This window comes from Ochlerotatus camptorhynchus, unplaced genomic scaffold, assembly GCF_037179485.1.
Source record: "Ochlerotatus camptorhynchus isolate MF236.1 unplaced genomic scaffold, CSIRO-AGI_Acam_v1.1 ptg000144l, whole genome shotgun sequence".
Lineage (NCBI taxonomy): Eukaryota > Metazoa > Arthropoda > Insecta > Diptera > Culicidae > Ochlerotatus > Ochlerotatus camptorhynchus.
This window is the reverse complement of record NW_027040634.1, coordinates 2,176,510-2,194,519: the sequence shown is the minus strand read 5'-3', so window position 1 is coordinate 2,194,519 and position 18,010 is coordinate 2,176,510. Positions and strand designations below refer to the sequence as shown.

The following is an 18,010-nucleotide window of genomic DNA, read 5'->3' as shown; positions in this document are numbered from 1 at the left end:
GTTCCGTGTAGACTTTCGGACCGCTGGAACATCTCGATTACAGCATCCACCTCCATTTTTCCCGATGACCCTTGGTGATTTCGTTCGCACTTGTCATGATGAGTTTCCTTCCATCCCTCCTTCTTCTCCCAGATCTCGCAGGATTTGCAAATTTAGGATTTTACCTCCAGGTCGATGATTTTCCCCGTGTGCCACCCGATGACGTCGCGCCCAGCAAAGAAGGAAAGCCCCTTCTCTTCCACGTGCCATCTCCGGAAACCGTTAGACCGGTCGTCTCGCCGTTATTCTCCGATAACTCCTTCTCCTTAGCAGCTGCATTCTTCATAGGCATTTGTTATACGGAAGATGTGGCGATGGAAATCGTTTTGATGAGTTTCGTGTAGAATGATTTGAAAACTGGACTCGGCAAACACATGAAGGCGCAAAACTTTGATATGCCATTCAATCCGACACAAAGAATCCGCATAGCCAGTACTATACGTCGATTAATTTCGAATCCGTGGCCGATTAGCGGGCACGAATTTATATTCGTGGTTCACACTTGGAGCAACAAACAGCGAGTTTGAACCCCACCCACGAACACTGGTTTCCTGGAATTTTAAATCCGAACCGCACTGCTTACAGACAACCAACTCCGATAGTGCAGAAAACACCGACAGGAATTAGATGAGCCGGTAGCCAAAAGCCTGGTTCACGACGTGGTACTGTCCTTTCGACATCCGAAGTTTTTTCGCTGACGCCGAAACATCCTCGCTGTCACCTTCGATCTGGAACCTATTCCGCAGTTTCCGTTTCCCCCTGTCTCGTGTCCGGTAACTGCTGTTTTTATCGCCTTTTTTCGTTGCGTACACTTTTTTGTTCGGGCTAATGATTCACGTGTTTCGTACAATGACGCACCGTAAACTAAACGCCATGCGATTAGATAGGTATACATGAAAATCGATTGTGCGACAGTGGTGCCATCTACAATGTACGAACACCCGATTTGGGCATCACCGGACCGCTGGCTACGTCGGTAACGGCGGTAAAACAGAAAAATTCCGAGCGCGCTCAAATGCTCTCTCAGCGCGCCGGTACATGTTTCAGGAAATCGCTTCGTAAAGCGGTAAGGAATATTCTGGCGGACTTGGAGTCTTTTCTAAATTAAAGTATACATCCCAAGGTACATTTTAAGCCAAAGAAAAATACATTTTTTGAAAAATCAAAGTGTACTCCCCCCTTAAGGAAGAGAAATTTGTTCACCATGATGCGACAATTGGGAAAGCCTACGATGTTCCTCACACTCAGTGCAAATCAGATGAAGTGGCCCCATTTGTTGAATCTCCTACATCGATTGTCAGAGGAACACAATAGCAATGACTTAACAGATCCTATCCAGGAATTGACTGCACTACACAGAGCAACTCTGATCAATGATGATCCAGTCACGTGCTGCGTGTGCTTCAACAAGCTAGTTGACACGATTGAATTTCAGCACCGTGGAAGTCCTCACGCGCACATCTTGCTATGGCTGAACAAGGATCCCCTGGAAGCAATCAGTGAAAGTGTGCCAAAAACTACAGGTGCAACAGTATTATGGTATTCATGCCTGTACTACCATCGGCCCTCTACTCGGCCACCAAGATTTTCCAAAAGAGTTAAATTTCTGAACATGTCCCAACTAAAATTCATATCAACAGCTTCTTTACAGGGCAATCATAGTCATAATAAAGAGTATAAACAGAGAGAACCCTGCTCAAATTCCTATTCCTATACAAAACACAAGTCCTGCTGCAGTTAACAAATAACATTTATTATATAATATCACGTAGTCTGACGTCACCATTGCGTACAACCCCAGAGGGCTATCCGTAGTCTTTTTTTTTCAAAAGTTCTTTCATCGATTTATCATTTAACGTAAAATATCACCTTAGAACTAAAAAAATATCACCTTTGACTAAAAAAAATCCGTAGAAATCCGTAGATTTGAATAAGTCTACGGAATTGGATAGAAAAAAAATCTGGCATCCCTGCGTGGAAGGATGTTGATCGGTATCTGCTTAAGACATCGTGATGACATCGAACACGAACATGCGCTGCATTTTAATTCGCCTCGCTGACAGACTTTCCAAGTTGATCAGTCAACATCGGTCGGTGCAAGATGGAAGATTTACTGGTTCATTCCAGGGAAGCTAACGCAGAGCGAATCGTATGAATTTCCTTTGCACACGCTCAAATGCTAAGATCTGCGTCGCGTGTCCTTACAGAAGCAGCGTACGCAAGAATACTTCACACTAACGAACAATATAATGTTTTGATAGCGTAAAGGGTTTCCCACATCAAATTGCATCACGTAAAAAAACACTGTAGAAAATTGCCTAGTTGACCAATCATTTTCAAACTTTCAGACAATAAAATTTAACCCATTACTAAGCTTTTGGTAATTTATTTCATTCAACTTCAATACCATAACCGTACGCTCGAACCTTACGTTTAACTCCACCCATTACGTTCTGTACAACATCTGGCTGCAGTTTCTTCTGTACGGAAACCCACTTTTTCTTCATGTCTTCCTCAGATTTGACCTCCTTGGGATGCTTCCGTAGTGCCTGCTTCATAATAACCCAATATTTTCGATGGGCCTTAGTTCCGGTGCGTTGGGGGGTTCATGTCCTTGGGTACGAAAGTGACCCCGTTGGCTTCGTACCACTCCAGGACAACATTTAAATAATGACACGAAGCTAGATCTGGCCAAAAGATCGTAGGGCCCTCGTGTTGCTTCAACAGAGGAAGCAGATGCTTCTGTAGACATTCCTTGAGGTAGATCTCCCCGTTTACAGTCCCGGTAGTCACAAACGACACACTCCGTTTGTCACATGAGCAGATCGCTTGCCAAATCATGTATTTCTTGGCAAACTTTGAAAGTTTTCTGCTTCCTTACTTCCTCCGGAACATTAAACTTGTGCTGGGCGGTGAAGAACACTAGCCCCGGAAGCTGCCGGAAGTCCGCCTTGACGCAAGTCTCATCATCCATGATGAGACAATGAGGCTTCGGCAGCATCTGGGTGTACAGTTTCCGGGCTCATGAGTTTCCCACCGTATTTTCCCGTTCGTCACGATTTGGAGCCTTCTGCACTTTGTACGAATGCAGTCCCTCCCGGTCCTTGGCTCTCTGAACGAAAGACTTTGACAGATTCAACTTTTTGGCCACATCCCTGACCGAAGCATTGGGATTCCACTTAAACGCTTTCACGACACGCTTGTGATCCTGATCATGAATTGAACATCCATTCTGACCGCATTTCTCCTTCCGTACAATGCTCAGAGTTTCGTAGTAACGTTTAATCACACGACTCACCGTTGACTGCACGATTCCGAGTTGTTTTCCGATGTCCCGATGAGAGAGTTGAGGATTTTTCAGGTACTTGCGCATAATCAATTCGAGACGTTGCTTTTCGGGTGACGCCATTTTCTTTCAACTTTCGAAAAACTGACAACGATAAAAATACAGTGTAAACAATACACTCTTAACTACTTCTACCTAAATTGTCTAGAGAAAATACCCAATGGATAATTATCTACAGCGTTTTTCCGTGATGCAATTTGATGTGGGGCACCATTTACACATCAGTAAAATCTGAAGCATGTCAACGAATAAATCCGAGTGCAGAAAATGCTTTTACAGTTTTAATAGTTACATGTTCGTCAAACTTAAATGTTTAGTCAATAGTTACGCCCAGATCGTAAATCGATTGAATTCACTCCAGTATAACGGATTCCATATTAAATTGAAGGATACTGGCCTGGTGCGTGGCATAAAAGGAATAACTTTGCATTTGTCTCTGTTATCGCGCATTAGATTATCGCTACACCAAACAAGCATAACGTTGATGTCCTCTTGCAATGCCACGCAGCCTTCTGAAGACGTGATGACACGATACATCTTAAAGTCGTCGGCAAAATAGAGTTTAAAAGAAGAGAGCATTATACACAAGTCGTTCACGAAGATATTGATATAGCGGCCCGAGAACGCTTCCTTGGGGTACACCGAACGTGATGTTGAACGGTTGGGATTGTGACGTATTCTGTCCGGCAGGTACGAAAACCGCCACTACGTGATCCATTCCGGAAACCGCATGTGTATCATTTTTTCAATGACCAATGACCAAATATGCGGTACAGTGTCCAAGGCCTTAGCGAAACCGATGTAAATCGAATCAACTTGCGATCCATGTTCGACTTGGCAAGACAGAGTGTTGACGTAATATATCAGATTTGAAGTCGTGGAGCGTTGTTTCATGAAACCATGTTGGTTACTGGAGACTAATGAAGATACGGCGTTATACAAAACGTTATGCACCAGTTTTTAGAAAATGTTGCTCAAGCAGCACTAGACAGAATCACCACGATAGTTTGTAACTTGATTGCAGTTGCCGGATTTGTAGATCGGAATGATAGAAGCTGACTGCCAAGCCACTGGGAATATCCTGTCATGCAGCGAACGATTGAATAAAGATTTTATAGGAGATGCAAGTGCGGTGAAGCAATTCTTTAGCAGCAAGGATGGTATACCGTCTATTCCAGGGCCTTTATCAACGTCGAGTTCTGCGATGACTTTCAGTACTTCGATGACGGAAAACTGAACGTCGCGAGATTTATGTCGTGTGAAGCAACAAAACGGATGAAGCGAGGAACAGGTGATGATTTGCTAACCACGCTCTCGAAGAACTTGGCGAAAAGGCTTGCCGCTTCCGAATTAGAGCTAGCGGTGCAATCGTCGTATTTTACGTTTGTTGGAATGCGAGTTGCTGATTTTTGGTTTCTCACAAAATGCCAGAAACATGAAGGATTTTGCTTGACATCTGATTGAATCTTAGCCATGTAGGCTGCGTGCTTTCCCAATGACGTTTCGGAGATGACGTAGTTCAGAGGTCCACCAGGGCTTGTAATAGACTGAAGAAACTCGTTGTCTCTTTTGAGGTACGTGGTCCCTAAGCACTGCCAAAAGCTTTTCTTAAGCGAACCCCACACGTATCAATGTATTGGCTCGAAGAGGATTTATTGACAATTATATTGATGATGTGAATACTGAATTATTGTCAATACCGATGTATTGACGTCAATATAGAATTTATTGACGCCAATATAGAATGTATTGACAATACGATTATTGTCAATAGAAGCAAACGTGTAGGGTCCACTTAAGAAAGCTACAGAATCGTCCAATGTTTCCTGTTGTAGTAGAGCATCCCATTCGATGTTTGAGAGCACGTCATCCAAACGACCAAAATCACACGACTGAAAATTAAAGTTGAATGGTCGTCAATTGGTAAAAGTGGAGTTGAGGGTACAATGAGGTCTAAGTGCTCCGGTAGATTGACAAACACAAGATCGAGGAGTCTGCCGTTAGTATGCACAACATCGATGACCTGACGCAAACCAGATGCAAGCATATTTTCTGTGAGGCAACGTTCGATTTCCAAGGAAACGTTTGACGGGATAAAGCCTTTGTCTGATTGCCACCGGAGACTTGGAAGATTGTAGTCTTCTAGTGTCAGAACCACATCAGCTTTTGAAGAGTTTTCTGAAATTAGTTGCATTGCGTTCACATGAGGAATATAAATGGCAATGATGTAGAGCGAGCGGTGTCCAGATTTCACACGAGATACAGGGCTATTATATTCGAGTTGCTCACAATTTATCGGTGAAATAGGTTCACAAAATATATGCGTTATGACCGCAATCAGCCCTCCGCCTCCCCGTGAGTGAATACTGATCGATGTGCTACGACCACATAGAAATATGGTTTACTCGAACGAAATTTCTGCGGTGTCAATATCAGATCTAAGCCAAGTTACAGTGAACACAAGAACATCGTAATTACAGCTCGATAAAAGCAAGTGAAGACGGGATATTTTGGTACTCAGGCCTCTAAGATTCTGGTAAAATACCGAAAATAGGCGTTCCGACATACCATTTAAACTGCTCTCCACTGGTAACGTAGAGCCGGGAGCTTCCGTGGTGCGTTAGTTGACAGATAAGCCCGCATTCGTTGATAAGCTGCAATTGAAATCGACCAATGTCACAGGAAGTAAACTGTTTGAAACGTCTGCATACTTGCCAGCAATGGCGGCTTGGAAGACCCCTTCCCCGCACTCATACACAGGACCGGAGGGGCTGCAGGGTGCTGACAGCAATGGCTCGGCTGTGACGAGGAGTTTAGGGGCTTCCATAAATCTTGCAGGCGTGCATCCCGGTGGCTTGAAGAATACTGATGAAATAGTTGTCACTGATTGGGTACGATTACGTTTATTGGCTTCCGTATGACACCACTGCATCGAAAGGGGTTGACGTTGAACCACTAGAAATGGCAGACGTTACCGGAGGTAAATTGTTCTTTAGAGTGTTTCAGCGTTATATGGAAAAAAAAGTCAAAGTCTGGAATTTCAAACGCTACCCTCTGGAATAGTAGTTTGGGGGGTCAGAATCACCCTGCCAAAATTTGAAGTCATTTGGTTCACGGGAACCCCTCATTCAAACGGCTTGAAGTTTGTATGGGGAATTTCGTCAAAATGTATGGGGGAGCGAGCCACTTTCACATTCGCGATTCTAGGTGGCGCTGTAGTGGGTCTATTTTCTCCGTGTACAAAATGTAGCATTTTTGGAGTATTGGGAACATCTTGGGAGGGCCTAACGCGCTTGTACAGTTTTTATTTTTACGAACAGGTATACGAATAGCAATGTTTGCATAGGTATAACTTTTTTGCTTAACCATGAAATTGGTTGAAATTTTCACAGTGAGTAGAAAAATGTTCGAAATTATGGTCTACTAAAAATTGGAACAGATTGGCCAAGTGGTTCCGGTTTTATTCCGGGTTTCCGAGAGGCCATCGGGGGGAGAAAAGGTACCAGTCGTCTAGAACAAGGTGGTGCTGGAAATCCACAGCAACAGGCATCTATGGGTAGTGCTGATTAATATTTTAACAAAATCAACCCATAACCTGGTTCTAAATACTGAGCGCCCACCGGAAGGCCTTCCGATGACCCGGATCAACCTTAATCTGGATTAATATGTATTTTTGATCAAAGTAGGCCTTGATTATTCTCTGCAACTATATGAAATGTAGTAAATTAATGATTTTAGATATATAAGCATTTCAATGGCTCCAAGTGGTCACCAGATGATCCGCCGGAAGATCCGAAACATCCGTAAAATTTAGTGCTACATAAATTCGATCAAAGTATCGTGATTTTTCTCTGCAACAATGAGAAATGTTGTAAAATGGTGATTTTTTATGCGTTAGCTGTTCAATGGCTCCGACTTATCACCAGATGGTCCGCTGGTAGATACGGAACATCCGTAAAATTGATTGCTGTGTAAATTAGATCAAAGTAGGCCTTGATTTTTTTAGCTACACACTTAGAAAAGTTCATGTAAATTTAGGTGCTCTGAGAGTGACATATACGAGCGTCAAGTTTGACATAAATTTGAGTCATAACAGACGCGAAATATAGCTCAATCACACGTACTTTTCGTCGAGCAACGAACTTTTCAGTCTCGGAGCACTTAATATTAGATGACATGTTTGTTTACTTCTCATATTTTATGTCAAAGACGGATTCCGTCACGTGTAAAATTAGTTATTTCTAAGTGTGTAGTCATTGGCTCCAAATGGTCACCAGATGACCCACCGAAAGATCTGGAACATCCGTAAAATTGGTTACTACGTCAATTTCATCAAAGTATGCCTTGAGTTTCTCGTAGAACTTGCGCGTTTCGTGAGAACTATACAGATGCTGCATTCCTTCGCACTTCAGCTCTTCCAGGCGGCGCTTCTGTTTGTATCACTCCACATTTTGGCGGTTTCCTTGGTGCAGTATCCTCGCCCGCGCTGCGTTCTTCTCGTCCAAAACCGTCTGACACTCTTCGTCGAACCAATCGTTCCGTCGATTCCATTCCACAAGCTTTCACGTTGTTCCAGCAGTCCTCAAGAGGGGCTTCGGTGAGCTCTCCTTCATCGGGCAACGCTGCGTCGAGGCATTGCGCGTAATCAGTTGTGACTTCGGGCAGCTTCAGTCGCTCCAGATTGTACCGGGGTGGACGTCGGTACCGAATGTTGTTGGCAACGGAAAGTTTTTGGCGCACCTTAACCATTAGAAGGTAGTGGTCCGAATCGATGTTTGCGCCGCGATAGGTCCTGATGTCGATAATGTCCGAGAAGTGCCTTCCGTCGATCAAAATGTGGTCGATTTGCGATTCTGTTTGCTGTGGTGATCTCCAGGTGTGCCGATATGCTGGAAGTAGGTACTGGTAGGTATGGCCATGTTCTTGGAGGCGGCGAAATCGATGAGTCTGAGGCCGTTGGCGTTTGTTAGCTGGTGAGCGGTGAACTTTCCTATAACCGGTCTGAATTCCTCATCCTGGCCGACCTGAGCGTTAAGATCTTCGATAACGATTTTGACGGCATGGCTTGGGCAGCACGTTGATTATGCTGACATTGAAGCAGCCTTTGATCCTCAACTTGCATATCCTGCTATCGATTGGCCACCACCCAATCACGCGCTTCTGCATTTCGCCCATCACGATGAAAGCTGTACCCAGCTCATGTGTATTGCGGCAGCTCTGGTAGATGGTATAACCATCCCTATACGTATGTACCGACGTTCCTTTCCAGCAAACCTCCTGCAGCGCTAAGATGTCAAACATGCGGACCCTCAATAAATCGGAAAGAATGGGGTACTTCCCAAGAAATTGCGAGAGCAGTTCTATGTTCCGAGTTTCCAATCTTTAGTCCGTTTTCGTTGCCTGGGCCTATGCCGATTATTCCGGTCCGTATTCACGTTGCTTTACTTTAGTTCTTTTACGGCTGGCTTGTAGGGCCTGCACCAACCCCCATTGTCTCGCCGGAGGACCATCGTGCAAAGAACTGTTTAGAGTCCCACGCTGGCACCAGGTCGTTGATCAGCCACGTGGAGAGCAGGCGCCGTTTTGAGCCGCACCTCCATGGTGAATAGGCGCTCGAAGACTGCTTACTCCGGGGAGAGGTGGTATTAAATACTTCTAAAGTTTGCATTTTTCATAAGCTTGATTTGAAAAATAAATTATAAATATTGAAGATGCACTTTTTTAACTATTTCAGTTTTTAATGTTTACTCAAAATTACAAAAACAAAATTACTGTGTGATTTTTTTCTAAAATTACTTAATTTATAAACAACTTTGTCTAAGACGTCATTCCGATCAGAATTGACGTTCTAGTGCTGCAATTCTAGTGAAAATATCAAAGACGCCATTTTGGAAAAAATACAAGATTCAAAATGGCTGAATTTTTGCAAAAATATGAATGATTGCCTATAACACATAATTATGCAAACGTTTCATGCAAATCGGAGAGGTTTGGAACTGGTTTATAGCCTAAGTGAATACTGACTGTAGAGAAAAAAAAAAATAAAATTTATTAATTTAAAAATTTAACAAATACACCAGTAACAAGCACTTATATTTCTATCCATCAAACGTAGGTCCCTAACGCCATGTGTGTGTGTTTATACAATCCATCGGCCACCGAACCGGCAGTGTTTTTATGGAAGAAACCTGTCTGCATCTATCCTGTCATAGGTGCAAACATTTTTAGCCCTGGAGATGGAAGGTGGCAGCTCTATTGTACATTCAGTGACCCATTTCAAGAATGCCTGCCACGTACATTCTGAGGTCTCCTTCATATACAATAAGCCCCGCATGAACACATCGATGTATCAATTGGATACATGTAATGCATTCACACTTCCAGAATAAAAAAAAAAAACTTTTTTATTCTGGCGCGTATTTAGTTGTAACAATTTGAAATTTATGTGAATAACACATTTAATAAATAACACATAACAAAGTTTTAAAGCATTCTATGGGAGGACAATTTTGCTGAAGTATTAGTTTATTCGCGCCTTTTAAATCATTCGGCTTGAGCTCATGATAAGTTCCACCAAAACGAAACACATGAAGATATGCTGGACGTTTCGTGCATGGGAATACTCTAAAAAGCACTTAAAAAATTGCCTCGATTATAGCCAAATATCTTGGATTTTGAAGCATATCAACTTTAAAAGATGTCGAGAAAGAAAAACTAAACCCCTGCACTCAGTTTAGGACACTATAATAGTGTCGGAATCCATTTTCCATACAATTTGTTTTATCACTTCGCATTTACACGGGCACACATCTTCTTAATGGAAAAAGTTAAAAAAGAATCGACACATTTGCTGCAGAGGATTTAATTTGAGAATTAAAATGTACTTTTGGTCCGAAAATTGTTTTTATCCGGGAAATGTCGGATAACTCTCGATCATAAGGAACATGATGTCTGTCTGTAAGTATAGTTATCATCTAGTTTTGAAAAAAAAATATTCAACCCAATCATTCATTTCAAGAACAAGTTTCACATTTCACACCTATAAATTGAACCCTGCAAAAATTCTCCAACCCCGTTCACATCACAACTAAACGGCTTTTAGCGCCTAAAGACATTGAAGCCATCACCAGCGTCCCCGGAAATCGTTGCACCTTTGAGCAGAGCTTGTTCAAATGACAGTGACTCGTTTTCCGAGCTCGTTGGAACATTCGATTCACCTGTACAAAGCAGCATCCGAGAGCTCATTTCCTAATGAAAGCCAACTCCCGTTACTAACTAAACTCTTCATCAAGAGGAGGCACCTGGCCTCCATTTAGATATACATATAGACCAACCCACACCTGTCGCCTGCACCCACACGCATTCCACTCCGTTCCGCCTCGTCAATTACCGTAATTGATTTTGCACTATAACATTGCCACCATTTCTTGCCCTTTCTCCCACGATCCAAAACGTAGAACTTTACCGCCTCCACCAGTGACCTAACGATACTGCCACCGGCCAGTGGTGGTGGTGGTGGTGGTGGTCTGCAAAAATCGGCCACGACAACGACCATTCCGATGTCGACGACGACGGCAACATCGACGACACTGGCTGCTGGAACGGAACTCAAGACCGGAATCTGCAATAACGACTCTACTGCTGCCGGCACATTCGAGTTCCGTGGCGTCTATCCGGAAAACAACTACATCGAGGTAAGTGCTGAATGAGTGAGAGTGCGCAAATATGGAACCAGGCTGATTCGAGGGGTCAGGGAGAATTGGTTAATTGTACCTACGATTCTCGATTGTTTGTTTGTCTGTATGCTTGGGAAACTTTTTGAACTACCATCCCTCCCAGCGAAAAGCATCCCATTTGTGGCAGCAGATAACTAGCGCCACTTGCAACTACCATGCTAGTTAATTAGCAGAGTCACAATTTGTTCGATGCACTCTGTATGCTCTGGGTAATTATGAAAAAAAAAGTATGAAAACAGGTGGATTTGAATTTTTTGAAGCATGCAATTCCAAACATCATCATCATGTGTTTGTTTTCTTTGAAAGCATGCTATCTCAATTGCTGTATCATTTTTAAAGGAAAGCAAAAAACTCCTGCTGAAAGGTACTCCACAGTCATATGCTTTAATCTATATTCACTTTGTTCGGGGATGGAACGAGCCGCACTATGATATTTTGTGGTAATGGAATTTTTAATTCACTCCTTCCAGTACTGCTCTGGTTTCCCCAGCCTGAAAAGAGGATCGTTTCAGCCATGGATTTTCAGTGTGATGAACTTTCTCTGTTCTTACGTTATGATTGAGAGTAGCAAGCAGGTGGATGAGCTGTGATTCATTCAATGGAAAAGAGATGAGATTTTTTTCTGAAGTTTGCATAGATTATTTCCTGGAGTATTTTCAGATGCATTCAGTGGAAACTTATCATGTTTGCGTGTATTTTGAAATTTTAAATATTAACAGGACCACCCTAATGACAAATAATTGAACCACCCTAGTAAAAAATCGTAAACCAATTGCTAGTGAAATTATATTCAAGTGGCTTGGAGGTACTTGTGAATAGTTTTACAATACAAATCGTCAATGTTACAGTGGTTCAAGAATGCAATCTAGCGGGACAAAATTCTAATAATAGTTTCGGCATCCGACGTCATTATGAAATCCAAGTTTAATTTAGTGAACTAAAACGTAATACAGCATATGGTACCGAAAATGTGTATTGCAATGAGGAGTAATTCAATGTAATATAGTGTTTTGTAGCGTAATTTAGCATACTTTATTGTTGTTTAGTTGCAATAATGTGAAATGTATTTTTTACGATAGCCCTGTATACGGAAGCGTAGCTAATCAAGGTTGTTACCCTGCCGTTATTTTTTTTAATTCGAGGTGCGTAGCGAAGAGCAAGACTAAAATTTAAGATCATTATTGGACTCAATGCACAGTGGGGATTCTCCATACAAGAAGGTAGCCAAAAATATTTTCGTGCTTTTTATGCTACTTACTTAAATGATCTATATTTCTTGAATGTGTGTGGTTTACATGTATAACTTATCAAGTGACACAGATGCGTCTTTTCAACTTTAGTTCCTGTGAAATTTCAATTATTATTAATTACAGTTCCTAGTCCTATCAGGCCTGTTTTAGAGAATGACCACCTTGGTGGGATTGGTTTGTTTGAAAATTTGAAAAAGGAGACTACTTATAACTACTATTTACAACTACAACTAACCTACAACTACTATGTACACCTAACCTACTATATACAAATTGCTTATCAAAGCATGTTCTGATAAATTACATTTTTGTGCGAATTTAGTCTTAATTTCGTTAATTTTGGAATCTATTTTGGCAATGCCTGCCTCTTCTTGTAAATTTGTTATTCTAGTGTCGAAAGGACGATCAAGAACCATCCTCAGCACTCTATTCTGAGCGACCTGAATTTTGTTCCTGTGAGTCTGTGCACATGATTCCCACACCGGAGCTGCGTAGAGGATCGCAGGTGCTATGATTTGTTTGTAGACGGCCAGTTTGTTCACCCTTGAGAGGCGGGATCTGCGGCAAATCAGCGGAAACAGACACCTAACCAAGGTAGAACACTTAACTACAGTTTTCTCTACATGCGAACGGAAGAGGAGCTTTTCATCGAACAACATCCCGAGATAGGTAACTTCGGTAGACCACTCAACCCTTGTGCCATCCATGATTACAGTACAAGATGGAGCCGGTTTCAGTTTGGGCGATTGCCGATGGAGGAACATGATCGTTTGTGTTTTGGTGGCATTGATTTTGATTTTCCACGTGGTGGCATAATCAGCAAAGGCGTTAAGGCAGCGTTGAAGTTTGTTCGTTATTTCGCGAGGCATCCTTCCTTTGACGGCTATTGCAGTATCATCTGCGAACAGGAAAAACACGCAACCGTCACCGAGGGGAGGAATGTCGGAAGTGTAAATGCTGTAAAGCAAGGGGCCCAGCAGACTACCTTGCGGGACTCCTGCTGGGATCGAAAACGTGTCTGAGAGACAACCATTCAACGATACCTTAAACGACCTTTGCTGGAGGTAGTTACGGGTGATTTTAATAAGATGTAATGGAAAGTTGAAGTTACAAAGCTTGTACACAAGTCCATCATGCCAAACATTGTCAAACGCCTTTTCAACGTCTAACAAGGCCATGGCTGTGGACTTGGATACAGCTTTGTTACTTTGGATGTTATTCATCACCCGTACTAGCTGATGATTGGTGGAGTGCCCCTTTCTGAATCCAAACTGTTCCGGAAGGAGAATGTTGCTTTCCTCGACAAACTTGAGCAAACGATTGAGAATGAGTTTCTCGAACAATTTGCTCAGCGCTGAAAGGAGGCTGATAGGTCTGTAGCTTGAAGACAATGTTGGATCCTTACCGGGTTTGCGGATCGGTATGATTTTTGCTACTTTCCAGATGCTTGGAAAGTAGTGCAGTTCCAAACATCTGTTGAAGATAGCGGTTAGAAGAGACTGCACTTTCATGCTGAGTCTCTTTAAGATCAAGTTGAATATACCGTCAAACCCGGGAGCCTTCATGTTCTTGGTGCATTTCAGCGCTGAGCAAATTTGTTGTACTGTAATCATATCCGCCGGAGGCACGACACAAGGGGAGGTATCTAGGTTTTGAACGCATTGCGCAACCTGATCATCGAGCGGACTTTGGATAGTCGAGCCAAGCAAATGCGATGAAGCGACATGCTCGCCGATCGCATTTGCTTTCTCCTGTGGGGTAATTAAAAGCCGATCGTCATCATTTTCGACTTTGAGAGGTGGAACGGGTTTGGGATGATTTTTAAGGACCTTGGCTACCTTCCAGAATGGTCTGGAACGGTCATCCAGATTTTGGACAACACGCCCGAAACTTTCATTTCGGAGTGAGTCCATTCTGGAAGCAATCTGCCTATTCAGATCGGCCATTTCACGTTTTTTGCCCAGATCTCCAGTCCTCTGAAACTGGCGTCTACGAACATTTCTCAACCGAATCAGTAATTGGGTGTGGGAATCAATAGCAACAAACTTACCCCTTACAGGAACTTGTCGAACGTATGCCTCGTCAGCCATGGATATGGACTGTTGGAGCCCTTCCAACGTCCGGTCGATGTCATCTACGGTGTTGAGTAGTGGATTTTCATCGATGTTGCTGTCCACCATTCGTCCGTACTGCACCCAGTTGACATGGTGGTAGTCTTTACGCAGGCAGCCTCTAGCAGGAACCACGTTGACACCGACTTCAGTCACCACCGGTTGGTGGTCGGAGCTGAGATCGTTGTGCGCCTCCGGCTTGGATAGTCCGATGTTTGACAGGAAAAAGTCCAGCGTGGAGGGATTTCCCGCCGGAGAGATGAAAGTTGGTTCGTCCGGAAATTGCACAGTGTACAGACCATGTTGTGCGTGGTCGAACAATAGACATCCGTTCCGGTTCCTCTGGTAGTTCCTCCAAGCTTCATGGCGGGCGTTCAGGTCGCCCCCAACGATGAATCGGGAGCTAGTACGGGTGATGGCGGTCAGGTCCTTCTTGGATTGGATTCCTAATCCGTTGCTTGCGGTACACTGGCGTGGGCAGTAAACAGCGATGAACCGGACGTTTCCAGTTGGTGATTCCACCTCCACACTAATGGCCTCGATGATAGAAGTGCGGATGTGGGGCAGAGTGCAAAACTTGATTCCCTTTCTGACGATGACCGCTACACCACCCCCCCTGGAGCTGGTGCGATCAAGCCGGATAATGTTGTGGTCAGGCAACCAGAAGCTGTCACCGAACTTTAGGTGGGTTTCGGTTAGAAGACCCACGTCGATGCTATGCTTGCGGAGGAAGTCGGCAAGCTCAATCTGTTTAGCTCTTACAGAGCAAGCGTTCCAGGTAGCGATGGTTAGCGGTTTAGACACCATATTGGATGATGAACTTACCGAGCACTTGGATCTGTTCGGGCTTATTGCGGCACTTACGTAGAGCACCGGTCATGTTTAATTTAATTTATTTTCGGTGCGCTGGTGGTTGTCTCCAGAATCCAGGGGGGGGATGGAGAGCTTTGGCCAGCAGAATCACCAGAAGTTGCTTGAGCGGAATGCACCCGCGAATTCGCTTGCCTTTGCTGAGGAGCACGAAGAGGCGGGAAATCCTCCGTCCGAAATGCCGGGACTTTGTCCTTCTTGCGTCCTGGTTGGTTGTTAACTGCCGCCTGTTTTCGGATGCGTTTGAAGTCCTCGCGTTTGGAGCACTGTCTGTCGGAACCTTGGAGGCCACAGTTGGCGCATTTTAACGCCACGGCTTCATCCGCAGGGCAGTCGGAAGTAGCATGGTCTTGAGCGCAATTGCCGCAGCGTGGCTTAATGTTACAGTTGCGGGTGCCGTGTCCAAAGTTCAGACACCGTTGGCAATGAGTCACATCACGATGGCCGCCACGGTATGGCTCCCAGCGGACGATGATGCAATTGATGGAGCGGATGGCTTTCAGCGCGTTGAGCGTCACCGTTCCCTTCTGGAAGTGTACCAGGAAAAGGCAATCCGGATACGCCTTCACATTCTCGTCTCTTCTTGTCATCCGATAGACGGCACTTGGGGCCAGCTTGTACCGGTCCCTGATTTCAGCTTCGATAAACTTCGGGTCGAAGTTTGGCAGGCCCCTGATGACGACCTTGAATGGTTTCTCACCGGGAATGTCGTGGGTGAAGAATTCCACCTTGGAAGTCCTCAGGTGGGCGACGACCAAGTCATACTCCGCTTTGGTACGGAGCACCACCTTGGTGCCGACTCTGCCCAACTTGTATTCGGCTTTAACGCCCAGCGTCGCTAGATCCGCGATGAGCTCATTAAGATGAGCATTTTTTACCACCAATGGTGGTAGCTTCACTTTTGCCGCACTCGGGCCGGCAGAATTTTCGTTGTCGATGGTGTCGCCGAAATCACCGATGTCGCTGGCGTTCGTTGCTGTGACGTCATCACGTCCACTCGCACCATCGGACTGGCCTTGGTTTTTCTTCCTCTTCTTGGATCGCTTCACCGTGGCGGAGGTGGTATTCCCAACATCGGTGGGGAGAGTACCCGAGCAAAGTTAGAGATCAAATTGAAATCAGAATTTGCTGTTATGATGTAACTTACTTTGAATACTCCATTTGATCTCATTTTGGTTGACTTAACGGTTAACACATCAAAAATGAGAGCAAAATTTTACACTGTTGAATCAAACGGAAAACTAATCCTGCTTTCAATGAAATCAATTTGATTACTGATTTTGCATTCATAATGTTTGACTGAATACGGGCCTGGTGTAAATGGTTAGCATCCAAGCTTCTCACGCTGAAAGACTTGAGCTCAAATGTCACCTCGGGTTGGTTGCGAATGACCTAAAATTAACACAAAACAATTAAACAATAATCGTTAGTTCAACGACAGATAAGCTTAACTTAAATCTTAAACAAGACGTTAACAGCAGAACTTCAAGTTAAGTTGCTTTCATTTAAAATGTCTTGACTGCATAATGAAAGCACAATATGATATCAGACTAATGTCGTGACAATTGAAATCAAAATGAGTATTCATTATGATAGAAACTGCAATCTTTAATATCGATTTGCTTTTATTTTGTTAACCGACTTTGCTCGGGTAGCGTACCTATTTGAAATAGGTACACTCGTGCTACACTCACCACTGTTCTTTTCCGCTTTCTCACGGAGCCTGCTCCGGGAGCGCTGTCTTCCCATCACACGATGCGACCGACACAACTGACGACGCGAATAAACGTTTTTATGCATTTTGGTCTTGATTTATGATAGTATGGGTATGAATTGTTAGCTTCAAGATGTTTTTGAAGTCATGTAATATCTTAAGGTCTACAAAATGTCTTCAAGTCGAGATCTAGATGTCCTCTTGAATCAATGTGGTTTGACTCGTAGATTTTCGACGTATTTGACATGCCATGATGTTTAACGCAATATGCATCTTGGGTGCCATGCAGAAACCACGTAGTCAATTTAGGGGGGGGGAAAGACCACGATCCATACAAATTTTCAGAAATTTGTATGGACGTTTGACCACGTTGTGGGGAGAAGTTCATATCATAAAAAATGGACCACGTGGTTTCTGGACAGCCCCGTAGAGTATCAGTGATCAAACATGAATTGCTTCCAAACTATTCTGGAGTTATGGTCATTGAGTAGGGTTTAATAATGTCCCGAAAATCTTTATGAGTTCAAGAAGTTCGGGTTATATGTGAATCACAGAATGGTATTCGGTGCCCTCCTTACTATTCTTGAGCAAAAAGAAGATGGAACTTTACAAGTCAAGATCAAGGCCTTAAGCAATCACCCCTATTCTGTACATCGGGTTGACCTTCTGTCATTTGCTAGGCAATGAAAGTCTCGCCTTGTGAGAAGACTCTACATTTGATTTATATGGAGAGTTACCTCACAAAGTGACCTTTATTGTCTCGTAAGTGAAAGAGAGGTGATGCGATACGTTCAATTGGGGTAAATATCTTGACTATCTTTGAAAAAGATCCCCAATATTTTTATTGGTTAAAGTCATTGTTTCAATGTTAACCAATCACAATCGAATCTTTGATAGTGTTCTGAAATTTTACGGAAGCATGCATCTCTTTTGCAAAGCTTTTT

At 43.5% G+C, this 18,010-nt stretch overlaps 1 protein-coding gene across 1 annotated transcript in view; it reads left to right on the top strand.

Annotated features, from left to right (window-relative positions):
• The window catches only part of LOC135700887 (uncharacterized), a 139,801-nt gene that overhangs the window by 21,716 nt on the left and 100,075 nt on the right, over positions 1-18,010 (top strand). The window contains exon 4 of the mRNA XM_065221545.1: positions 10,843-11,079. Within this exon, the coding sequence (XP_065077617.1) occupies positions 10,843-11,079 (237 nt within the window). The remainder of the gene's footprint in view (positions 1-10,842; positions 11,080-18,010) is intronic.